A 23,840-nucleotide genomic window follows, 5' to 3' on the forward strand; every position below is an offset into this window, starting at 1 on the left:
AGAAGGGTAACAATGAGACTATACAAATATATATATATATATATATATATAAAATGAGTACTATATACTACTAATATGATATATTCCATGATTATCTAATTATCTATGTTTTGATCCAATCGGTAAATCCCTTAACAAAGCATACTTGATCTGCGCTATCAAAACAACTGAATCCTTTCCGTTCCGCTTCATCCAATGATAAAATATATCCATCCACTTGTTTCCAGAGATGTGATGATTGTTGCCATGAATCAATAGTGTTTTGAGCCAACGCCAAATCTTGTTCATAAGCACGCACTGTGTCTTGCAAATCCTCTTGTTTCAAAGACTGTCCATTCTTCTTATTCTTATTTTCTTGTTCTTGCTGTTTGATCATCAATGATGATGACGATGATGATGTTGTTGTTGTTGTCATTGTAGTTGTAGAAGGTGTTGGTACTAATGCTACATGATGAAGCATAATATGTTGAAGTGTTGAAAAGGTTGATGATGATTGTTGTAAGAGTTCGGTGATAAAATTGTCATGTACCAGAATTTGAGAGGCAGAGATATGAAGAAATTGTAATCGACAAAGTTGATGTAGAAAAAGAGTCCAATGATATGCAGGCACACAACAAGATAATCGTTGTTGAAAAGAATTGTTGACATGTCGAAAAGCCAAAGAGAGTAGGGTGAGATATTTAAATTTTGATAGAGTGAACAAACAAGATGCTACACGAGAGGGATGTTGTTCATGAATAGCAATAGCTAGACGTTCCAAATGTGGTGAACCAAGAGCAAGTGCTTCTAAGATTTCCAAAGTCACCGAATCTGACAGAGCAAGCCGAGTCAAGGATGATTGTGAAGTCAATAGATGGGTATACAAAGAAGAAGCTATAAATGTGGATTGATTGCTATGAAGATATGATGTTGTGAGATTGTTGATTCCAGTCATGGTATTGTTGTTAGAAATGATAGATAGAGGTTGATCACTGATTCCACATGGTTCAATCCATACTTGTTGTAATAGCAGAGATTGTAAAGAACCACGACAGAGATTGGCCAGTTGTATCAAAGTATCAGCCTTGATTGTACAATTCAGTAACGTAAGTGAGCGTAATTGACGTTGATATTGGATCAAAGAAAAAAAGTCATCAAAGGTATCTCTACAATTTTCCAAATAAAGTTCAATCAAAGAAGGACAGAGCTGAACAAAATAACGTAATCCATAGTGTTCTGTGCGAGGTTTGGGATGGAAATCAATTCTGAGAGCACGAAGATTGCAGACAAGATGAGCCATGAGTAAAGAATTCGGCAAGTCATAATGAGGACTGTTGGTCAAGTCCCGGCATAAAGAACGTACATAGCTTCCAAGGTGATATAGTTGATGGAAAAGTGAAGCTTGTTCAGCGAGAATATCAGTTGCCATATGTACCCTAGAAAAATCGTTTGGTTTGTCACTTTCTGCTGGGAGTATAAATTCTTTATCACGCCAAAGGTAAGGAGTACACAATATATATAATTGTCGACAAGTAAGAGCCAGTACCTTGAGATGAGAATATGAGTGTTCAGGATATTGCCAACTTGAGAATTGATATTGTTCCTTTCTTGGGATTTTGGAAGCAATGCAAATAATATGTTCCAAAATTTCACTAGGTAATTGTAAGAGTAAAGACTGTTCAGAGTTCTTTGACATCTTTTTCTTTAGTGCTGTCAATCTATAAAGAAAAATAATGAGGGCATAAGATAAATGAGGTAAAACAAAAAAAAAAAAAAAAAAAAAGAAAAGAAAAGAAAAGAAGGAAACAAAAAAGAAAAAGAAAAAAAAAATAACGAGAAAGTAAGAAAGAAAACAAATAGAATATTGGTTTAGAGGAAAGAAGTCCGACCTGGGCATGCAAAAACTTGCATATATATATATATATATATATATATAATATGTGTATAGTATTTTACTTTAAGCACATGATCTGTATCACTCAAGTGATAATCAAAACTTTAAGTAAACTTGTGGTTTTACCATGACAGACATACTTCTTTATTCAAAAAAGGGGTATTATGCAGCGGAGAATATAAAACTAATGAAGGAAGGAGGATGATAAAGAAAATTGAAAATAGGTAAAATTATGATATAAAAGGTAAACCAGTAGGAGTTCTATTCTTGTATGATTTCCATTCGTCACCAAAAAATCGTAGTAGAGTATATTCTTCATAGGCAATACGTTCAGAGAAAAATCGATGAAGCCAAAAAATGAATAATGCAAAACATATAGGATTCAATAAAAGACATTGTACACCAATAGCCCACCAGTAGAATCCAAAGTAGGAAGGATGTCGCATCATTCTAAAGTATTATAACAAATAATGATTACTATCAATGAAAATTACATCATGATAAACTTAATACCTATAGATACCATGCTGAACGAGTTGATGATCAGGTGCCTTGTAATCTACAATCCTATGAGAGAAATTGTGTCTTGCTGAAAACATTGCTGTCGTACGAGCCGTTTGTCCAATAATCACCAAAAAAAGACCTAAAAAAAAAAGAAGTTAAAATTGAAGTCTTGATTATATCAGAAATACTTTCTTACCAACATAATTGAGAATACCAAATGTTTTCCAAGTAGGGAAAAAATAATATTCGATGACAAATTCCAAAAAGGATACGGCATGAGCTGCATGGTAATGAGGACTATGATTGATCAAGAAGGCTATATAGAAGAAAGAAAAGAAAAAGAAAAAAAAATATGAATCATCAATCGATTTCCATTTTAAAATATTCATTTTTTTTTTTTAAATCTAACTTACAATCTAGAGAGAGTTTATCTGGATTAAATAGTGCAGTAGCCAAATATTCCAGAAAATGAAAAATAGCTAAAGCACATAAGAAATAACCAATTTGAGGAGGCCAAAAGCTATCCACTAATAAAGCATAGATTAAACCACCACCACAAATAATACCTAGAAGGAATCCATAGAGTGCAATGTTTTGTGGTGTATTCTCTCCATCTAACATTCGTCCAAGGGTTTGTTTCCTTCTTCGTCGCTGTTCTTGGAATTCATGATATTCAGTCAATTCATCAATATCGTTCCTGTTTCTAGTACGTAATAGTCGTATGCCAGTGCCATCGTCTTCATCTAATGATGGAACCATCTTGTCTAAAAGAATTAATAAAATAAAATGGAGAAAGAGATCTCCCTTAATTTTTTTTTTTTTTTTTTTTTTGGTCGTCACTGAATTTCAGCTACCGCTGTTACGGCGTGCTTATTTTTGATACTATTGTCAAGTCTACTATTATAGATTATTTCGACTTTTCGACAATATCATCATCATCATCATCATCATCATCATCATTATCATCATCATTATCATTATATTCTTCTCCTATTGTATATTTTATTAAGGATAATTTTGATATTTATTATTTTCCTCAATTTTTTTTTTGTCAAATGCGAACGATAAGTATATGTTCTCATCTCATTTTATTGATACGTTTAGCACGATAACCATTTCCAATCTCTATTCTTTCATGGGTAAACTGGTTTTAGTTCATCTAAATAATAATAATAATAATGATAATGATAATAATAATAATAATAAAAAGGACTTAGACTTCCATTTTCGGTGCTGAGATTGAACAGAAGTACAGATGACCAACGGTATGTCTTTTTTGCTCTCTTTTTTTTTTTCTTTCTTTTTTCTTTGTCTTTTTTTTTTTTTCTCACTTTCCACGACAAAAGATTATACAAACATGTTCAATCCAACTCGACTAAAAGTGCAGCTCAAATTATCCATCAATAGACTTAAAATGTTACAGGCGAAAAAGAACTCTTTGAATCAACATCAACGACGGGAAATAGCTACACTTTTGGAGAAAAACAAGATAGAAAGTGCACGTATTAGAGTAGAACATATTATTCGAGAAGACTTACTCATGGAAGCAATGGAAATACTGGAACTTTATTGTGATCTTCTTTTAGCTCGGTTTGGTTTATTGGAACAATATAAGTAAGTCACTTTTTATTAAATATGTACATTATATATATATTGATATAGAAAACTGAACAAATTATTACTTGTGCCTTTTTATTATTATTATTATTATTATTATTATTATTAATAACGATAATTGTTTCATATATACAGAGATTGTGATCCCGGTATCGCTGAAGCAGTAAACACAATCATTTGGGCAGCAGCACGAGCAGGAGAAGTCAAAGAACTATCTTCTGTAAGTATATATATTTCAAAAGGAAGAACAATCATGAATGGATCATTTATCTTTTTTTTTTTATTACTTTATTATGTTCCTTTAGGTAAGAGATCAACTTGGTGCCAAGTTTGGCAAAGAATTCCTTTTGGCCGCTATTGAAAATACGGATGATGTAGTTAATCCAAGGGTAAAACACTAGTAGATGAAGCAAAATGAATGATTGGTTAGTCAAACCTTACTGATTTCCTCTTATTTGAGGCAATAGGTACTAACTAAATTACAAGTCAGTGCACCCGATCCTTTTTTGGTTGAACGTTACCTTGAAGAAATAGCAAAAACATATGATGTGTCTTGGGAATCTGATATCCTCACTCATGATGAAAAATCTAATACTGGTGGTTCTGATTATGATGATGATGATGATGATCAAGGTGGACAAGCAGAGGTAAAATCATCTATTTATTTACGTGTATTTTATATTGACAAATATATTTTCTTTATAGCCTCTGAAGAAACGTGTATTGGAACCTCTATTGGAAGCAAATTATACTATTACAGTAAGTTCATATATTTATAATATTTTTCAATTTTATTCATCTTTCAATTTGTTTATCTTCTATAGGATATTCCACCTTCTCAACCTACGATTCCACCCACTATTGATACTCCACCCTCACCTAGTTTTGATCTACCTGATATCCCATCCACTTTCCCACCATTAAAATCACAATCAAAACCACCTACTTCAAACACTACTAATATTAGCTCCCCTTCAAACAAGTCAGATGATGATTTTGATGCTTTAGCCAAACGATTAGAAGCCTTGAAAAGACGATGATGATATTCTTTTTTTTTTTGTTGAAAACCATTGAAAGTCCGAGGGTCAATAAACTCAATTTTTTTTTTTGTTTTTTTATCTTTTTATCTTTTTTGCCTTTTATTTTTTTTTATTTTTATTTTATCTTTTGTTCACGCTTGCCTCCAACATGAGGTGGCTTTCAAACGATTCTTCTTCCGAGATTCATGACACTGATACACTGAATAACCATATTCACAACACCGATTCCGATGATTCCTCCACCATCCAAGTAGACTCCATCGACAATCATCTTACTACCAGCAATACTACCATCACTACTACTGTTATTGCCACTCCTACTACTACTATTACTACTACCGACACTGCTACTACTCCTACTACTACTACTATTACTACTACTGACACTGCTACTACTGATACTACCGCTACTACTACTACTACTTCTACTATTGCACCAAATACCGATCTAAAAGATGAAAAGGATAAATGTCAACAAGAAAACCAAGAAAGAAATTCAAGTGACTTGGATCTATCCTCACCCTCAACTGCAACTGCTACCACAGAACCACAGGTGATACCACGACAAATTAACAACCAATCGTCAACTTCAGCAACGGTAGAAAAGGATTTTAAAGCAACTTCGGAAGCACTTGTACGGAAACTATTAGAACGATCTACTCCTCGTCTAGATGCGAAACTGGTTAGCGTGCTTTTACTAGAAGGTAAAGAGGATCCCCCCAAAAAAAATCAGGTTATTTTTTTTTCGTTTTATGGGAATCCAAGTGGTATCCTTAAACTGATTTTCTTCTTCCCAATATTTGGTTACTTTTAATAGGTATGATGGATATATTCATGGCGCATATCAGTCGTACATATAGTGATAGCAATGATATCACTTTACAGAATCTGTCTTTGGAAATATTGGTGAAGCATGCTCAACATGAACGGGATCAAAAAGACCTAGATGCCATCAAAAGATCTTACCATGCAATGGAAATTTTATGTGGCGCTTCTGCAAATCATTTTTGGATTCAGGATGCGAAATTCAAGGTCATTAGTAAGTGATCAAGAAAAAAAAAAGAAATTATTATAGAAATTTACAATATTGATCTACTTTTCTCTCTCTCTCTCTCTTTTTTTTTTTTTTTTTTTTTTTTTTTTTTTTGCAATAGTTACTAGACTTTTTGATATATTCTCACCAACATCACACGGCAACTTCAATCATTTCGCCAAAATCTTTCAACATTTTGTACGACGCCATCCTTCAGATATGTTGGACTTTATTTTTTTACAAGATGACAAAGCTTCTTTATTCTTTGATTATATGTTACCCTATATATCTGAAAGTGCAGTAATGGATGCGGCTTTGGCGTTGATTTTTGTACGAGATATTAATGCGGAAACGAAGGAAAAGCGAGAAAAGTCTCATGCAAGATTATGTGAACTCGGATTACTTCAATGGCTTATCAAGGCAATTCAAATCAAAGATCAAAATACTGCTTTCTCAGATGCTGCTAGTCAATTACTGATCCGGATCGTTGAAGAAACGTCGCAGGTCGACAATGGTAATTTGTTACTCCAAACGCTGGATCAACCAGATCAAGGTGGAAAGGAACTTGTGGCATCTTTGGTCAAGGCATGAAAAGAGAATGAACAAAAAGGATATAGTATAGTTAATTAATTCTTTTTTTTTATATATATTTTAGTTGGTGGTGAATCAAAAGCCGAACAAAAGTCGAGATCTTATTATCCAACTGTTACGACTTTTGGTTAAAAGGTAATTAAAAAAAAAACAAGGATTTCTTTTATTAATTTAATAAAATTATTGGATGAATATATATAGTGGAATGTTGACAACACGGGCCTCAGCAATATCACAACCTATTCATGGTCCTTTATACTCAATATCTGTCCATTGTCAAGAAATGTTGTCCGACTACATACCAGAGCTATGCTCGGTCATATCAAACGATCGTCGCTCCGTGTCATCCAAGCAGTAAATATCCTTTTTTTTTTCTGGTCTCACACAAAAGAATAACATATCAACTTATCATTTTATATTTTTTTTTTTTGTAGGTTACCACTGAATGTATCTGACATGGCACTTATCGAAGTTATCTATTTGACGTTACCGAATATACGAGACAAACATGAATTGATTGATGCTATACCAACCGCTTTTTGGAAGATTGTAGTGAACTCTTTCTTTGAAAAACGGTAAATGATAATGGTTGATACTAGTTGTTCTTACTCATCATTTATCTTTCTATCTTTCCGAATAGTTCAAGTTCTATATATCATACTCTATTCTACAGGATATTTTGTTTGATTTTGGGATTGCAATATGAACCTTTGACGTTAGTATTGATTCGTCGACAAAAGCTAGTGACAAGGATGATTGATGTCTACGAAGATAAAGATCAACAATCAGGTAAGATCACAAAAAAAAAAAAAAAAGAAAAGAAAAGAAAAGGGAAAAATAAATGGAGATAATAACTTGGACGCAAAATTTTATATTCACTTTTTAGACACAAGGGGATATATTTTACTTATGCTCAATTATCTTCGGCTTACGACGGATGCTCATCCTACTGGGGCACTATATCGAATTATCAGTGATCATCCTCGGTTTCGTGCTTTTCTTCCTAGATTAAGGTAAAGAAAAAAAAAAGAAAGAAAACAAATATTATATAGTTATATGAATGACTTGAATTTTTTTTTTTTATGATTAGAGCGGATACACTTGCACAAATTAATTTCAACTATTCATGGAAATTGGATTCATGCCCTAGACCACCTATACATATTGGACCATCTCCACCAGTAAGATCTCCACCTTATTCATCATATACACCTACATTACAATTGACGACTGGTGGATCAGGAGAAACTGAAGATTCACATGGAATTGATTTAGGAAGTGATTGTAAGTGAAAAGAAATATAATTCAAATACATATAAAAAAGAAAAATGATAAAACTTATCTGATTTTTTTTAATAGATGCATATTGCTTGGGTTTTGATCAAACATGTCGAACTGAAGATGGATACGAAACACCAATGGGTAATTTATCTCGAAGAACCTCTTTACACTCAATATCTTCAAGTGATAGTCTTACAGCAATGGATAGTAACAACAATGGATTCGATGATTTTTTATGGGGTGAAAGCTTGACAGCAGATGAACCTAGTGACAATCAAATCAAAAAAAAGAAGAAGAAAAAGGTATTTATCAGTGATTAGTGATCATTGTTTATTTAGAACTTTTTTCCCCTTTTATTACATTTTGTACATAATAAAAATACATTCATCTGTCATTCGTCTCAGTTACTTACAAAAAAATGTAAGGAGCGGTATTTGAAAAGTTTTAGTGTTGAATAGAAAAAAAAAAAAAAAAAACAAACAACTTCTTCTTTCTTTTTTTGTTTATATCCTTTTTTTTTTTTTTTTTCTACCTTGAACTTTTTCATCATTTTACTTTCTAGTTAACCCCCCTTGTTACTTCTTTATTAATAACATGTATGATTCTGACGATGAAGATATTGATTGCCCCCTTTGTATGGAAGAACTTGATATTGCCGACCGGAGCTTTAGGCCTTGTACTTGTGGATATCAGGTAAATAGAAAAAAAAAAAAGATTGTTTCTTTGAATTGGAATCTTCATATCTATTCTCTTCATATCACTCGAAAGAATCATGATTATTAAATACTGTTTCTTCTCGTTTTCCTTAGATTTGTCGGTTTTGTTGGCATCACATTAAAGAAAATTTGAATGGACGATGTCCTGCTTGGTAAACTGATACAAAAGAATAAATGGACTAAAATTGGATACTAATCTTCTATTTGATTTATTTTATTTCTTTATAGTCGTCGAGAATATTCTGATCAAATGGTGGAATTCGAGCCGATCAGTGCTGATGAGTATGTGATCAGAATCAAAAATAGTATTTATTTTATTTACATCTTTTTTTTTTTTTTTTTTTTTTTTGTTTCTTGTCAATGATAGAATCACTCGTATCAAAAGGGAAAAGAAAGAAAAAGAACGACAACAAAAAGATATGGAAGCTGTGAATCGTCGACATCTAGCTAATATGCGTGTGGTTCAAAAGAATTTAGTATATGTTATTGGACTTCATCCTAAATATGCCACTGAAGAAGTAAGTTGACTTATTCTCAAAAAAAAAAAAAAAGGTTTTTATTCATCTATTTTTATTACTATATAATTATTATTATAGATTATACGATCGAATGATTATTTTGGACAATTTGGGAAAATCGCCAAGGTAGTGATCAACAAACGAAATGTAGCACCAACGTCTCATGTTGGAGGAACAACATCTATGCAACCAAGTGCGGCAATCTATGTTACTTATCAACGTAAAGAGGATGCAGACAAGGCTATTCAAACTGTGGATGGACATACTATTGCTGGAAGAATCCTTAGGTATATTAATTTTTTTTTTTTTTTTAAATTGAAATGAATAAGAATCTGACAAACAAATTTTTCTTTTATAGGGCATCTTATGGCACCACAAAATATTGTACCTATTACCTTCGAAATATGACTTGTCCAAATCCATCATGTCTTTATCTTCATGAACCAGGTGAAGAAGCAGACACCATCTCTAAAGAAGAATTAGCTACTGGAAAACATCGGATGCGGGATCAAATTTCAACTGATGATGAACATCGACCTTCTATGTTACCCAATGGCAACAATTCATCCTCTGGAAATTACCATTCATCACCTTCCATTTCAAGTCATGATTTCCCTCCTGTCGGTGCAACATCAACAACGAATCGAAAACCTACCACTTTAGAATCAGTTGCTAGTATCTCTTATAAAGGATCACCTGCTCGTCAGCAACATCTTCAAAATGACAAATTAGTATCACCTTCAGATCAAAATGGAGAGGATGAACGATCAGCATTACCAGCAACAGCATCTTGGGCTAAACTTGGAAATAATAGCGATCCATCTACACCTGTTTTAAAATCAAGTCAACCTGAACGTACTCTTACTCCGGATAACTTTGGTCCACCATTAGCAGTCGCCGCAGCAGCTGCTCAAAAACAACAACCTCAACATCCACAATCTCCATCAGCAATGAAGAGGAAGATCGAAAAGAAGAAACGTAAAGAATTACAAAAGAACAGGGATTCTACAACATCATCATCCTCATCAACAGTATTACCAGGAAAATCCAAAACATCATCAACGACATCATCACATCCTACAACACCTACAATGATTGGAGCCAACGCTAATCTGGATGCTTCATCTTTATCATCTATGAAGATTTTGAATGACGCTCTAGTGAATTTTGTTTTAGGAGATGCTATGGATCAAGTTGGATGGATACCACCACAGGAAGATGAAGATGAAACACCATTGGGCGTGACAGCTTTATATCAGAAGAAGGATGTGGATAATGTTGCCGACAATGAAGAAGAAGAAGATGATGATGATGATGGTCGACAACCTTTAACTCCTCAATCAACATCTACTTTATTGAATGATCGATTACAAGCTTTATCATTGGATAACTCAAGTACACCTATCAATACTTTGGACTTTTTACTCAATGCTGTACCAACACCTACTTATCGTGGTTCATTTAATCCATTTGCACACCAAATCTTACGTACCTCTGGCAACTTGTTTGAATCACCTATGCGCAAGACTTCTCGATTTGGTTTTGCTCAGATTTAGTCTTCTCCTTTATTGATCATTATTTTATTTTTTTTTCTCTTATTATACACATTTGTTTTTATCACATCAATATCATTCTCTTTATATATATATATAATAAAATATAATTACTGGTTTTTTTTTTTCCATGCGAAGCGCGTTATTTATTTTTTTTTCTGTGGTATGATTAGAATAATATTTGCGGTGATCTTTTTTTTTTTATTACGGAAATGGATGATATCAATAGAAACTTTCTTATTCTTTACTATAGTCTCTTCTTATAATGATCATAGATAAATCAATAATTTGATCGTTTTGGAAGCTTGGCTATCAAGAATGATTCAAAACTGCGTGTCATCCCATTAATTATAAAACGTTGAGGACGATTATGGGGAATCATCTAGCTTTATTCCATTTCTTTCTATGCTTGAGCTATATGCTTAATCCGGGTAGCAAAAAACCTGCGACGTTTAAACTTTGGTTGTAAGTATCAAAAAAAAACACTACTTGGCTGGATTTCCATATGTTTCCCATTTCTTAACTTTTTTTTTTTCCCTCTCTCTCTTTTTTCTTTTCTCATTTTTTTTTTTCTTCTTTATTATAGATACCCCCAACAAATTCAAATATGGATGAACAAACAAGTGTTTTTGTTTGTAAAGGATGCTTCTCTTTTGGTGGAAAAGGTAGGACCATTGGTGTTTATTCTGCTGGAGCTTTGGTAAGGTTTTTTTTTTTTTTTAAAAAAAAAAAAAAGTGAGAAAAGAAAAACACGAACATATTTTAACAAGACTCCCTCTTCTTTTTATGATTATAGTTTGCGATGGCATGGTGGATCTTTGTGGATGGTCTCTGCACTAGTGAGACTGGTTTGGCAGGATTTGAAGACTGGGCTGGAGGTATTACTACTACGTTTGGTCTGATTGTGTAAATGGACGACTTTGTCAACAGAAATAAAAATATATATGTTGAACTTACCATCTCTTTTTTTTTTTTCCTTTATATATCTTCTTTGAATAATTTAGTATCAGTTTGATTGATAAAGAAGCACTTCGTGGCACTGACTATGATGATCATATCCCCTGGCGTGCACGGTTATTCCTATTTCTCGTATGTTGACTCCCAAAAAAAAAAAAAAAAAAAAAAAAAAGAATGACCTGAGTGTACAGTTGACTCGCTTTTTACATATCTGAATAGGGATTTGCTTTTATGGCTGGTGGATTAGCGGGTTCCGTGGCTGTATTGGTAGTCAAGTATACTTCACACATGATCGAGCCTCCTGTTCCTTATCTGGGTGTGGCAGATGTCCTACAAACATGTCTTTTGATGACTAGGTAGTACCCAATGCTCCTTTTTTCTTTCTTTCTTTTTTTTTTTTTTTTTTTTCAAAAAAAGACTGACTCATCTTGTTTTTTTTTTTTTTTCCTAGTGCTGCCGTTTTATGGGTGTCTCAAAAAGAAACAGATTCTTATATGTCTCTCTAGTAACATTATTTCTATTTGGTTTGGGATATTGGATCTGTGGATTTAGAATAAACAATGAAGCGAAATGGAATGGATATCAAGAAGAAACTTTTATTATTATTGTTATTATTTGATTTATTTGATGGTGAGTCTTTTCTATTCCCTGAATACCATCCCATCCTTCACTGTTGATTATGGAAATAAAATTACTACTACTCTATTTGTCTCTCTTTATAAATGCAACAATGTATCCAAAATATGAATTGTTTTTTTTTTTTTAAGAAATCAAGCTGTTTGGCAAATATAGATCATCAGTTTGGGAGCATTTTTATTTTCGTCAGGTTCATCAAAAACTATCAACAACAACATTCTCATCATAGTCAAATAACATATATAATAATATATAAAAAAAAGGAACTTTTTTTTTTTATTATAATAGTAAAACCAAAAATACAAATAAAATATCAAACTACACTATTAAAGCCTAATCTATTTGAATGCAGGAATACCAGTGATGGCGCGACCTAAAATAAGAGCATGCATGTCCTTTGTTCCTTCATAAGTAACGACGGCTTCCAAGTTATTGGAATGACGGATGATGTTGTATTCAGCAGAAACACCGTTGCCACCAAGCATATCACGAGCTTCACGGGCAATTTCAAGAGCCTTGATGGTTGAATTACGTTTGATCAGAGAAATCATCTCAGGAGCAATCTTGTTTTGATCCTTTAAACGGCCCACTTGAAGACAAGCTTGAAGACCAATGGCAATCTAATAGAATAAAAATATATCAACCATCCTTTTTTTTTTTTTTTTTTTTTTTTTTTTTTTTTTTTTTTTTTTTTTTTTTTTTTTTTTTTTTTTTTTTTTTTACTTCTGTATCGAAATCAGCCAATTTCTTTTGCATCAATTGATTAGCAGCAAGAGGACGACCAAATTGTTTGCGTTCCAAAGTATATTCACGAGCTTGAGCCAAACAAGCTTCAGCAGCACCAAGAGCACCCCAGGCAATACCATAACGAGCATTGTTCAAACAACCAAAAGGACCTTTGAGACCTTTGACATTGGGTAACATATTTTCTTCAGGAACTTCCACATTATCAAACATCATCATACCAGTAATGGATGCACGAAGAGCCAATTTACCATGGATTGTAGGAGTTTCAAGACCAGGCATTCCACGTTCAAGAATAAAACCTCGAATAGCGCCATCTTCTTCCAAATTCTTGGCCCAAACAATCATCACATCAGCAATAGGAGAGTTGGTGATCCATGTTTTGCTACCATTGATCACATAATGTCCATTGACTTTCTTGGCTGTGGTTTCCATGCTGGCAGGATCAGAGCCATGATTAGGTTCCGTCAAACCGAAACAACCAATCTTGGTACCCTTAGCTATCAGGAAGAAGAATAAATAAATCATTTTGTGTTTAAATAAAATGATTACTTACCAAGTTCAGGAAGGTACTTTTCTTTTTGAGCTTCAGATCCGTAAGCATTGATAGGATGCATCACAAGAGAAGATTGAACAGACATAGCGGATCGATAACCAGAATCAACACTAATTCATCCATCATTAATAAAAAAAAAAAAATGAAAAAAAGAGTCAAGAATAGTTTTCATTCTTTTCCATATGAATTCTCTTTTCATTATATCACTTACTGTTCCACTTCACGAGCAGTCAAACCATAAGATACGTAAGATACACCAGCACAGCCATAACCATCAATAGTGGAACCTAAAAATCCACGTTCACCCATTTCTTGCATAATATCCTTATCAAACTCTATGTACCCAAAAAAAAAAAAAAAGATACCGTGAGAAAAAAAAATTGATGGGAGACTTTAAAAAGGGAGAGAGAGGATCTTTACTTTCATTAAGGTACGCATCAGTCACTCTAGGTTGAAGTTTTTCTTGACAATAATCTCGGGCAGCATCTCTAGATGATAATAATAATAATAATAATAATAATAACAAATGAGTTAAAAAAATAAATAAATATAAAAGCAGTGATATTTTTATCTTTACCTGACGAGAATTTCTTCTTCAGTCAATTGACTTTCAAGGTTCAAAGGATCTTGCCAGTTGTACTTGACAAAAGAATTGGCTTTGGAAGCCATAGTACGAGTTTGAAGAGGTTTAGTAAGGGTACGGGTGGTAATATGGATACGAGAGAACATGACTGAAATGATATAAAAATTTGGAATACAAAAAGTAAAAAAGAAAGCGAAAAAAAAAAAAAAAAATCACAAGCTTATCCAAAATAAGTACCAACCAAAGGAAAAGCAAAAAAATCCAACTTGAAACACAGCGTTTCCCACCCTCCTATTTAAGAACCTGAGTCATAGGAAAACGGAAAAAGTGTAATTGTTCCCCACAAGAGATCAAGATATTTCCACTTTACTACTGTATCCGTTTATTTCTATAGGAAAAATAAACATAAAATACATATATTCAATCATCATCATCATGATATGAGAAAACCAGTCAAAGAGATTATCATTGTTAATACGTAAATGTTGATCTTATACAATCAATGAGTCCATCATGTTCCCTTTCTTTCTCTTTCTCTCTCTCTCTCTGTCTCTTCCTTTTTGTGCAAAAAGGTACATCCATCATTTTCAAATATCCGTCCATTTCCGTACCCCACAAATTGAAAAACGTATACCCGATCATAGTTTTTTAATTTCCGTAATGAACTATAATAAAAATTTGTTTATTTGAATAATAAAACCAAAAGAATATTACAAAAAAAAAAACTCTAATCTAGTTTTAATACTAAGACGGGTTAAGGGATAAAGAAGAACAGGAAGGGGAATATAAAAAAGATAATACAACTAAACGTTAAAGTTACACACAACATGATAGGTCTTGTCCCTGATGACGGCTTCCACTCGTAATTCCACTTCACCAAAGTACATGTTAATTGTCAAGTCAACCGGATCACCATGTACAGCATCAGGTAATCTTGGCATAGGGATTTCAAAGTCAAACACCTTGCTGACTCCTTCTTGAACTACATACCTAGGTTCTTGTTCTGTACTTGCAGCATAAAATGTACAAGCTGTGTGTCTTGGATAATAAGTGGTATATCGTTTACTAGTACATTTGTCGATATCTATTACCAAAAAAAAAAAAAAAAAAAAGATGATGATTGGTATATGCCTTTTTTTTTTTGTCCTTTATTCATTTTTTTTTTACCTAATGGTTGACCACGTTGAACAAAAACTGAGAATCGATGATCACATCGTACATTTCCATCAGGATTGATAATTTTGTATTCAGGTGGATCAAGAGCTTCGTTGAAAGGAGCAGTGATATCAATACCATACCAATATCTAGGGACACGAACGGAAACTTTAGTTGGATTCATACCAGCATAGACAGCACCACGAGTAACAGCCATTTCTAAAATATAAACATAATTAGATATTGTTCTCTTTTTTTTTGGATATAATTTACCTGCACGAGGAGGAGTAATTACTTTAATACCAAGAGGTTCAAATTCTTCACTAACGCGAAGATATAAATATTGAGAAGATCCAAAACCACCAACCATAAAGATAGCCTTCAGATTTGTTGTTTCTGCCTTTTGTTTATGCACCAATTCCAATACATCCCTAACTACGGGTTCATATACTTTAGTTTTGAGTTCTTCTAATGTAAATCGTAACATTCCATCTCCGAGACCAATTGATTGCATTGTATGTTCCGTTAATCCAGCATTCATAGGTAATTCAAGATATTGATCTTCAGTACCATCAAAAGATGGTTTTAAACGTTCTAACAAGAAAGAAAAAAAAAAAGAAAGGTTGAGTAATCAATACGAAAAAAAAATTGATAATTTTTTATTTTTTTATTTTTACCAATAAAATGTTCCATCATATTTTCAAGAGCTTGAGCAGGAATCTTGCCATTAGTTACACGATTCAATTTGCTTTTCAATAATTTTCTCATTTTCTTGTCTACAAACATTGAACCACATGATTTCCCCATTCCTTTTGCACTTTCTTGAAATTTGCGATTGCCTTGAGCATCCATTTTGACATTAAATACGATCAAATCCAAAGTACCACCACCAGCATCACAAATCATAAATTCATCACCATCTTCCATACTGAATTGATCACATGCCTTTTCACAATAAATAGCAGCAGCTTCAGGTTCAGAAATCAACATCAATCGATCATGATGATCATTTTCATTGATAATACCAGCTAAAACTGAAGCTTCACGCATAATTTGTTTCGCTTTATCTGTCCACATAGCTGGTACCTATAAAAAGAAGAACATAGATGTTAATAATAAAAATAATAATAAAAATGAATAAAATCATACCGTAAGACAATAACGATATCGACCTTCAAATTGATGTGCAAAACCCTTTCTCATTTCATTCAAAACATGAGAATGAAATTCACGAAGATAATCTAATTAATAATAATCCAAGTTAGTTCTCTTATATAAACCTTTTTTTTTTTTTTTTTTTGAAATACCAGCTATAATTTCCACTACAGTGTAACCTTCAGGTACTTTGAGGACGTCACTTAATGAATCATCCAGGAATAACTTGAATTGTTGAAGCATAAAATATTTGTGTCGAAGATTGTTCTTATTACATTCAGCACGAACAGCGCTACCCCAATGAAGTAATTTCTATATATACATATATATATATAAAAGGAAAAATTTAGTCATTCTCTTATTACAATTATATATATATAAATCTTCTTTTTTACCCTTGTTTCTGGATCATATAACTTTATATATATAATAAAAGAAAGTTAAATATGAAATATGATAATTTATATAATGAACTTACACTCATAGTTGGTACCTGGAAAAGAAAATATTTGTGTTAATTCATTTAAAAAATAATATATATTTATATATCAATTTTACTTTTGGATAACGGTATGCAGCTTGTTTTGGCCTTATTAATAATAATAATAATAATAATAATAAAGTAAAAGTAAATCAGTATTTTGATATTGTTTTAAAATGTTTTTAACTTACCAAGTGCTAATATCACAAACTTCACCTTCTGATGTTGTAATCCCATAAGCAGCACCAGAATAAGTTGTACCTTAAAAAAAGAAAATTAAACTTTTTATTAGTCTATAATGAAAATATAAGATATAATTACTATTTACCAAAGTCAATCCCAACTACAACAGGATAGTCACTATGACGAAAAGGTGTAGCTGAATCCATAATATTGAAATAAAAAAAAACAAAAAAAGAAAAGAATGTGGAAAAAAGAAAAAAAATGATTGAGAAAATTAAAAATTGCCCAGCCTCAAAAAACTTTCATTTTCTGTGTAACCTATCGAATTGAATCATCACTACTTCTTTTAAATAATAATAATAATAATAATAAAGATTATTGTGTGCATGAATTCTATTGATCATCAATATTTGAATCAATAATATATATATATATTTCTTTTCAATTACAATAAATATAAAATATAAATGAATAAAAAAAAAACATTCCATCGTTGTTAAATAATCATATATTCAACTTTTTTTTATTTTGTATTTTCTTTTTGATATGTTTAAATATCTTTTTTGACAATAAGATGAGCTTAAAATAGTTATCGTTAAATAACAATATGTTTTTGCTCTCTCTCTCTCTCTCTCTCTCTATATATATATATATGTAAAAAAAATCACGCCACTTCTTTTATATATATATATATATAATGAATATCAAACTCCGTCTCATCCAAACTTACCAGCACCTTGACCTTTTATTATTTATTGTTTATTTTATTTTTTATTTATTTCTTTTTCTTTTTTCTTTTATTATTATACTTTAACAATGGAATATATACCTACTCCAAACTTGGATATTTTTACTGATGATCCATTCTTTTCTTTATCTGAATTTGATCTCGAATTACAACAACAAGCTCAAGCTGCTATTCAACAACCTACTCAAGAACTATGGCAAGATTTCGATCGTTATCTTCCTGTAGATTGTCAACCTTTTATTAATAACCAATCAATCAATACACCTATTAACAATACTATACAACAACCTTTATCTACTAAAAAATATGAACCTAATATCTCTCCACCATATGATTTTGATGTTACTCCTATTGTACCTTCACAATATAAAGATATTATAAAACAAGAATATCCAAGTCCTGAACAACAAACATATATACCTTCTTCTCCACAACAACAACAACAACAACAACAACAACAACATTCAATGTTAGTATCTTCTATAGACACTTCTTCTTCTTCTTCTTCTCCTTCTTCTCCTCCTCAACAACAACAACAACAACAACAAATCAATTCCACTCAGCCAACTGAAACACCTATCTCTCAATCAACTTCTTCCATGACTCCGACGAATGTAGCTGACATTATTGCCAAAATCAATTGGGATTCCCCGGTTTTATCTTATTCAGATCCAAGTAATTAAAAAAAATATTTATATATATAAATATTTAAAAATTAAAACTTTTACTTTTTTATTTATTTATTTAGATAAAGTACCTATTCAAAGATTGAAACCTTCTATCAACACTCAAACACCAACATTATCAACATCTTCAAATATCACTGGTGGTAAACAAAAGAAAACTGCTCATAATGCTATTGAACGACGTTATCGAAACAATATCAACGATCGCATCACTGAATTGAAAAATGCCGTCCCTGCTCTTCTTCATGCAAAACCAAAAGATCGTCATCATTCTACCAACAACAACAATAATAAACGTAATAGATTAAATGATGATGATGATGATGATATTGGCGACGATGGAGAAGAATATCTTGATGGTGTGGCCGTAGCGACTAAACTCAATAAAGCAACAATTTTACGCAAAGCAACTGAATACATCACACATCTCAAACGTACGGGTGATAATATGAAACGAGAAAATGATTCCCTTCAACATTTATTAGCACAACTTCCAGGTGGTCATGAAGTATTAGCTCATTATCAAGTACAAAAGATCCAACGTGAACAAATGATGCAACGTCAGCTCATGATGGAACGTCAATTGATAAAACAAGAACAACAAAATAGGAAAAAAGCAGCAAGCAAACGCAAAAGAGCTAGAAAACAACATATCAACGATGATGAATTTGATGATGGCTCTCTATCAAGCAACTCTGGTGATCATCCTAGAACTCCTTCTTCTGATAGTAGTATGACCAACAGTCGTGTTTTTATGGCTCTCTTTATGGCAATCACCTTTTTTTCTTCTTCTCCCTTGACCACTCCAGCAGGATCTGAACAAGTCAATAATCATCATCATGTTTCCCGAACAGCAAGTGAACAAATGAATGGTGCTTCTATGCCTACTGCAAACGAATCTTTCAATGGATATGAATCTATCAACAACCATAATATCAACCATTCATGGTTATCTATAGATGATGGATGGTAAATAAGAAAAAAAAAAGATTAAAAGAAAGAAAAGTATTCTCATTTTTTTTTTTTTTTTTGCAATTATTCTTAGGTCTCTTTTACGTCTGGTATTATTCATTGCTTGTATGATTCAATTATTACTTCCTTACTTGAAGACTTGGATATTTGGTCGTGCATTTAGGGTACGTCGAATGGTGTCTCATGCAAAGCTACGTCGTCAACAACGTCTTCATCCTACTGGCAAGAACAAAAAATTAGAATTTGGCAATAAATCTAATTCCATGTCTCCTGGTGATGAAAAATGCATGCAAATGTATCAATTATTGGTGAAACTTCTCTTGACTGAACATGATGACACAACCGTCAGAATATCTTCAAAAAATACCATTGGATTACTTTGGTCTCTGATGAAAGAAATGACACTATTCACTGCTCGACATGTATTTGGTTATGATATTGCTTGCAACAATGATGAAGAAGAAATCGACATGGATGATGATGATGAATGGGATCAACAACAGTTACAAAAATGGAGTCATGTCTTTAAATGGATCAAGCTCAACGAATGTGAATGTCTTGGTGGCAATCCTTTTATATCACGACTAACCTTACTCTATCACAGTTTACGTATGCTCAATTTGGTGGATTCATTACAAGAAGAATTCGATGATGATGACGATCAAGAAGGAAAACAAATCTCTTCCATGCGTGCACGAGCTTATGCGACAGCAACTATTCAGGTGGTTTTAGCACTTCCATCTACCTTCCTTTCTTCTCGTATTGCAGATTACTTGTGGGGATTAGCCATGTGGGATGCTAATGAAGAAGATACCTGGGCATGCTTGACTGAAGAAGACCAACAAGGAAGTTTTATCTCAGCATTATCTACCAAATCTCCTTGGGTGGAAACATTGGACGTCATCCACAATCAAATCTCAACATGGACAAGTCTGACAACATCTACATCAAAGAAAACACTTGGATTATCACTCTCTGCCAATGCACCTGCTCTTGTTCCAACTGCTATTCTTTCGAATCTCTATCTTTTGGATCGATTGGAATCTGATTTTCGAAGTCTTATTGATGGTATGATGATGCCCATTTCATCTGTGTCTAAAGATCCTTCTACAACCATGTTTTTCGCCTATGCTTCTTCTCTGTCCTTGAATGATGATTCTCGACGTGTGGCTGATTGGTTTAGTCTTGTTGGTGCGGCTGTGGAAGCACTTTGGCGTCGTGATGTGGAAAGAGCCGAACAAAGTATGATGACATTGGTTCAACGTGTTCCTCGAGCCATGATTGCCCCTGGGTTTTCCAAGAAAAAGACTCGACAAAGTGAATTGGATACCATCACAAAGCAACAAGTGATACATATGTTAGCAGGTGCCACTTTATTATTAAAGCAAGATAGTCAAGGCATCAAGGAATTGGAAATAGCGGAAAGTTTACGACAAAAGAAGATCAAGAAATCCTTACCGACAACAAATGAATTGGAAGCAACACATGTGGAAGGACGTATCATGGCCCTAGCAGAATTTGCAGTCATGTTGGTTGGATTGGAAGCATGGATTTTTGCATGGCAGCAACTCTTATCACCCAAAGATGACATTATCCAAGTGGACAAGGTACATCCTACAGTGGAGAATACAAATAAACAAATTCGATCAGCTACTCAATCCTTACGTCGTATGGTTTGTCGACCTGCATTGACTGGACTGGAAACGCAAAATATGATTATTGATCGCCTTGGTCGCATTGGTCGTTTTGTGGAAGAACAACCAATATATGATGATTTGGATAACAACGACAATGACTCAGCCTTTGAACGCTCGGACATGGAAGAAGATGCACATCAAGATGGAAATGAACGATGGTCTGAAAAGGATAAAATGATTCGACTTACTGGAAAGGCTCTTGCTATCTTACATGGAAATTAGGTAGCTTTATTCTCATATTGATTTCTCCCTTTCTTGTTAGCCTTATTCTTATGATTGTTTACTTTGTACCATATTGATTCTTTTTTTTTTTTTATTATTATTATTATTATTATTATTATGACATTCTCATTATTTTATATTTTATATTTCTTATTCTTATTATTGTTGTTATTATTACCATTGCTATTATCCGCATTTATACTTGTTTTTCCCTTCCACCCATTTCATTATATCACATCATTATTCTTCTGCATTGTTTTAATAAAAAAGAAACATTTATTATTTTTTTTTTTCGTATGCATTGATTTCCAATCAGATGTCATGAAATGAATCTATTTTATTCTTTGTAATACATATCTAACCATCTCGTCTTCTTTTCGGTTTTACAAACAGGAATGCATGATACATCTACTTACTTATCAATGACAACTAAGTACCATACCATTATTCTGAAAAATACATCATCCATCATAGTAACTGTAAGTAACAATGATGTTATAGTATGATATCTGAGAAAACCAAAAATCAATGAAAGACATAAAACATGATCTATTTTCCTAATGTTACTCTATACATAGAAAGGAGTTGGAAATGATGACATTGATATCCCTCACAAAAAAAAAAAAAAGTGAAAGAGAATAATAGACATCTTTAACTTTGCTTTTGTGACAAGCAAGGGGTGACAACAATCACTTGGTAAATGTATTACTACGTTCGTCCCCCCCCCCTTTTTTTTTTCTGTACAGGAGAGAGAGAGAGAGATCAAGGAGAACAGAATATATAAACGAGATATTGACAATTTTATTTGTTTGGTTATGAATGGTTAAGATGGATTGGTTAGAAGAAGAGGATGAATATAAAAGATATAATGAAATAATAAAAATAAAAAAAAAATAAGTGATGAGAAATAAACAAGGTTATGAAAATAAACTTAAAAAAAAAAAAAGAGTATAGTAGGTGGGGGGGGGGTATTGAATGATGAAAAGAAATAATAAATAATAATAATAAAGTAATGTTGGGAATCAGATATTTGACAAGTGAGAAGCATCAATAATCAAATCAGGTATCCATTTTGGTTGTTTAAGTTTTGAAGAGTTTGAATCCAACCAATCATCATCATCATCATCATCAACATTATTGTGAGTAGTATTAGTAGAATGTTGTCCAGTAGGATGATGATATCGGAAACTAGAAATACTACAATAAGGAGTTTCCACAGGCCGGGTGATGGTATTTCGAAAAGAATCCAAAAGAGCATTTACACCTATACCATGAGTAACAAGAATGACAATGACGGATGGATTGTTTTGATATTTGGAAGGTAAATTGACGGTAGCTTGACGAATACAATCTAATCGAGTTTGATCAAAGCGATGAAGCATATCCTTATAAGATTCGGGGAAATCAAAATCCGAGTAACGAGAAGAATGATAGGCATAATCGACAGTGAGTGAAGGTAAAATATCGTGAAAATCATAAGAAGGTGATGGTGGAGTATCATGTTGTTTCTTCATATGCAGATGACGATAATAAGTTGCTTGACGTCGTGCAAGTTGTTCCTGATGTCGTGCAAGGAATTGAGAACCCGAGCAAGAAATGTCATCATAAAATTGATCGGACATCCATTCACCCAAACCGAGATCCAAGCGTAAGATAGGAGGATAAAGTGGATCAATATATGATTGTAAACCTTTGATGATGCCTATGGATGTATCGATACATCGTTGAAAAGGTGAGGTATAAATCATAAAAATAGGTTGTTGAATTGTATTTTGTTGAATCTTATATCCCAAGTGTTGTCCTGTCTTTTCTGCTTGTCGATGTCCCTAAAAAAAAAAAAAAAAAAAAAAAAAAGAATAAATTATATTAAATCATCAAATCAAATCAAATATATATATATATATTATTACCAATAAACTAAGAGGAGGGTCTGTAATACCATGAGAAGGATCAGGTTGCCATGTTTCGGAACAATGGTCTAAATGAATAATAAAAATGAGTTTTGTATTATTAAAAAATATATATATATTTTTATTTACCAATACGTTCACCATGACGAACAATAAATACAGTATCAATAGTAGGAGAAACAGGTGCCATTTAAAAAATAGATGAAAGAAAAGAAGAAAAAAGGAAAGGAATAAACTTTTTTGTGGGTGAGAAAATAACCAAAAGGAAATAGGAGAATGTAGATATTTCATTGTCATGTCTTTTTTTTCACGTGTTATATGATGAATCAATAGTTTAAATTCAGCTTCTCCTGCGATCTTCATTCATGTGTAGATAACATCATTGGATTATATTATTATTTTTAAATATTATTTGATAAAATAAGAAGA

The 23,840-nt window shown here is 32.6% G+C and overlaps 9 protein-coding genes across 9 annotated transcripts; 4 read left to right on the top strand and 5 right to left on the bottom strand.

Moving 5' to 3' along the window:
• Positions 1–26: 26 nt before the first annotated feature.
• BX664DRAFT_383328 (uncharacterized protein) lies at positions 27–1,753 on the bottom strand. The gene has a single exon (XM_051549109.1). It carries the CDS (start codon positions 1,673–1,675, stop codon positions 104–106), a length of 1,572 nt encoding a protein of 523 aa, XP_051403201.1. The 5' UTR covers positions 1,676–1,753; the 3' UTR covers positions 27–103.
• A 350-nt stretch (positions 1,754–2,103) lies between these two features.
• Positions 2,104–2,998, bottom strand: BX664DRAFT_257837 (Isoprenylcysteine carboxyl methyltransferase family-domain-containing protein; the record flags this gene model as incomplete). Its single annotated transcript, XM_051540526.1, has 4 exons — positions 2,104–2,323; positions 2,387–2,516; positions 2,574–2,693; positions 2,791–2,998. 4 exons carry the CDS (start codon positions 2,996–2,998, stop codon positions 2,104–2,106), a joined length of 678 nt encoding a protein of 225 aa, XP_051403202.1.
• A 705-nt stretch (positions 2,999–3,703) lies between these two features.
• BX664DRAFT_292205 (regulator of Vps4 activity in the MVB pathway-domain-containing protein) lies at positions 3,704–10,729 on the top strand (the record flags this gene model as incomplete). The annotated part of the gene is made up of 24 exons (XM_051541978.1): positions 3,704–3,991; positions 4,130–4,214; positions 4,300–4,383; positions 4,462–4,641; positions 4,700–4,753; positions 4,819–4,976; positions 5,536–5,738; positions 5,852–6,073; positions 6,189–6,652; positions 6,723–6,793; positions 6,860–7,012; positions 7,093–7,233; positions 7,299–7,447; positions 7,545–7,671; positions 7,749–7,942; positions 8,018–8,128; positions 8,502–8,632; positions 8,749–8,807; positions 8,884–8,937; positions 9,023–9,173; positions 9,252–9,460; positions 9,532–9,841; positions 9,932–10,490; positions 10,548–10,729. Exons 1-24 carry the CDS (start codon positions 3,735–3,737, stop codon positions 10,727–10,729), a joined length of 4,308 nt encoding a protein of 1,435 aa, XP_051403203.1. The 5' UTR covers positions 3,704–3,734.
• A 473-nt stretch (positions 10,730–11,202) lies between these two features.
• BX664DRAFT_325299 (uncharacterized protein) lies at positions 11,203–12,394 on the top strand. Its single transcript, XM_051543995.1, has 5 exons — positions 11,203–11,426; positions 11,523–11,632; positions 11,731–11,815; positions 11,903–12,039; positions 12,135–12,394. The coding sequence occupies exons 1-5, from the start codon at positions 11,334–11,336 to the stop codon at positions 12,187–12,189; spliced, it is 480 nt and encodes a 159-aa protein (XP_051403204.1). The 5' UTR covers positions 11,203–11,333; the 3' UTR covers positions 12,190–12,394.
• Positions 12,395–12,504: 110 nt separating this feature from the next.
• On the bottom strand, positions 12,505–14,448 carry BX664DRAFT_325302 (glutaryl-CoA dehydrogenase). Its single transcript, XM_051543996.1, has 6 exons — positions 14,197–14,448; positions 14,040–14,107; positions 13,831–13,954; positions 13,620–13,729; positions 13,043–13,563; positions 12,505–12,939 (listed from the first exon to the last, which is right to left on the bottom strand). Exons 1-6 carry the CDS (start codon positions 14,346–14,348, stop codon positions 12,658–12,660), a joined length of 1,257 nt encoding a protein of 418 aa, XP_051403205.1. The 5' UTR covers positions 14,349–14,448; the 3' UTR covers positions 12,505–12,657.
• A 415-nt stretch (positions 14,449–14,863) lies between these two features.
• Positions 14,864–17,756, bottom strand: BX664DRAFT_325306 (uncharacterized protein). The gene is made up of 12 exons (XM_051543997.1): positions 17,626–17,756; positions 17,322–17,519; positions 17,185–17,254; positions 17,071–17,101; positions 16,991–17,005; positions 16,908–16,928; positions 16,665–16,824; positions 16,507–16,598; positions 16,035–16,443; positions 15,631–15,951; positions 15,370–15,576; positions 14,864–15,286 (listed from the first exon to the last, which is right to left on the bottom strand). Exons 2-12 carry the CDS (start codon positions 17,380–17,382, stop codon positions 15,006–15,008), a joined length of 1,668 nt encoding a protein of 555 aa, XP_051403206.1. The 5' UTR covers positions 17,383–17,519; positions 17,626–17,756; the 3' UTR covers positions 14,864–15,005.
• Positions 17,757–17,911: 155 nt separating this feature from the next.
• BX664DRAFT_356267 (uncharacterized protein) lies at positions 17,912–21,501 on the top strand (the record flags this gene model as incomplete). The annotated part of the gene is made up of 3 exons (XM_051547871.1): positions 17,912–18,599; positions 18,673–19,579; positions 19,656–21,501. The coding sequence occupies exons 1-3, from the start codon at positions 17,993–17,995 to the stop codon at positions 21,499–21,501; spliced, it is 3,360 nt and encodes a 1,119-aa protein (XP_051403207.1). The 5' UTR covers positions 17,912–17,992.
• A 91-nt stretch (positions 21,502–21,592) lies between these two features.
• BX664DRAFT_325310 (uncharacterized protein) lies at positions 21,593–21,787 on the top strand (the record flags this gene model as incomplete). Its single annotated transcript, XM_051543998.1, has 1 exon — positions 21,593–21,787. A coding segment is annotated over exon 1 (168 nt), but the record flags the coding sequence as incomplete, so codon positions are not given.
• Positions 21,788–22,282: 495 nt separating this feature from the next.
• BX664DRAFT_383336 (histidine phosphatase superfamily) lies at positions 22,283–23,827 on the bottom strand. The gene is made up of 3 exons (XM_051549110.1): positions 23,541–23,827; positions 23,412–23,479; positions 22,283–23,327 (listed from the first exon to the last, which is right to left on the bottom strand). The coding sequence occupies exons 1-3, from the start codon at positions 23,599–23,601 to the stop codon at positions 22,524–22,526; spliced, it is 933 nt and encodes a 310-aa protein (XP_051403209.1). The 5' UTR covers positions 23,602–23,827; the 3' UTR covers positions 22,283–22,523.
• Positions 23,828–23,840: the final 13 nt, after the last annotated feature.

Source organism: Halteromyces radiatus (assembly GCF_025201355.1).
Source record: "Halteromyces radiatus strain CBS 162.75 chromosome Unknown BX664scaffold_2, whole genome shotgun sequence".
In the NCBI taxonomy this organism is placed as follows: Eukaryota; Fungi; Mucoromycota; class Mucoromycetes; order Mucorales; family Cunninghamellaceae; genus Halteromyces; species Halteromyces radiatus.

What these genes read in the sequence shown, in the direction of transcription:
- BX664DRAFT_383328 (XM_051549109.1), bottom strand. Translation starts at nt 1,675, where the DNA reads ATGTCAAAGAACTCTGAACAGTCTTTACTCTTACAATTACCTAGTGAA.
- BX664DRAFT_325299 (XM_051543995.1), top strand. Translation starts at nt 11,334, where the DNA reads ATGGATGAACAAACAAGTGTTTTTGTTTGTAAAGGATGCTTCTCTTTT. An exon ending in CACGGTTATTCCTATTTCTC is followed by an intron (nt 11,816 to 11,902) that starts GTATGTTGACTC and finishes ATATCTGAATAG; the next exon opens with GGATTTGCTTTTATGGCTGG. An exon ending in ACATGTCTTTTGATGACTAG is followed by an intron (nt 12,040 to 12,134) that starts GTAGTACCCAAT and finishes TTTTTTTCCTAG; the next exon opens with TGCTGCCGTTTTATGGGTGT.
- BX664DRAFT_325302 (XM_051543996.1), bottom strand. Translation starts at nt 14,348, where the DNA reads ATGTTCTCTCGTATCCATATTACCACCCGTACCCTTACTAAACCTCTT. An exon ending in TGATGCGTACCTTAATGAAA is followed by an intron (nt 13,955 to 14,039) that starts GTAAAGATCCTC and finishes TTGGGTACATAG; the next exon opens with AGTTTGATAAGGATATTATG. An exon ending in TGGCTGATTTCGATACAGAA is followed by an intron (nt 12,940 to 13,042) that starts GTAAAAAAAAAA and finishes TTATTCTATTAG; the next exon opens with ATTGCCATTGGTCTTCAAGC.
- BX664DRAFT_325306 (XM_051543997.1), bottom strand. Translation starts at nt 17,382, where the DNA reads ATGGATTCAGCTACACCTTTTCGTCATAGTGACTATCCTGTTGTAGTT. An exon ending in GTTTGTGATATTAGCACTTG is followed by an intron (nt 17,102 to 17,184) that starts GTAAGTTAAAAA and finishes ATTATTAATAAG; the next exon opens with GCCAAAACAAGCTGCATACC. An exon ending in TATATGATCCAGAAACAAGG is followed by an intron (nt 16,825 to 16,907) that starts GTAAAAAAGAAG and finishes ATGTATATATAG; the next exon opens with AAATTACTTCATTGGGGTAG.
- BX664DRAFT_383336 (XM_051549110.1), bottom strand. Translation starts at nt 23,601, where the DNA reads ATGGCACCTGTTTCTCCTACTATTGATACTGTATTTATTGTTCGTCAT. An exon ending in TCGTCATGGTGAACGTATTG is followed by an intron (nt 23,480 to 23,540) that starts GTAAATAAAAAT and finishes TTATTCATTTAG; the next exon opens with ACCATTGTTCCGAAACATGG. An exon ending in ACCCTCCTCTTAGTTTATTG is followed by an intron (nt 23,328 to 23,411) that starts GTAATAATATAT and finishes TTTTTTTTTTAG; the next exon opens with GGACATCGACAAGCAGAAAA.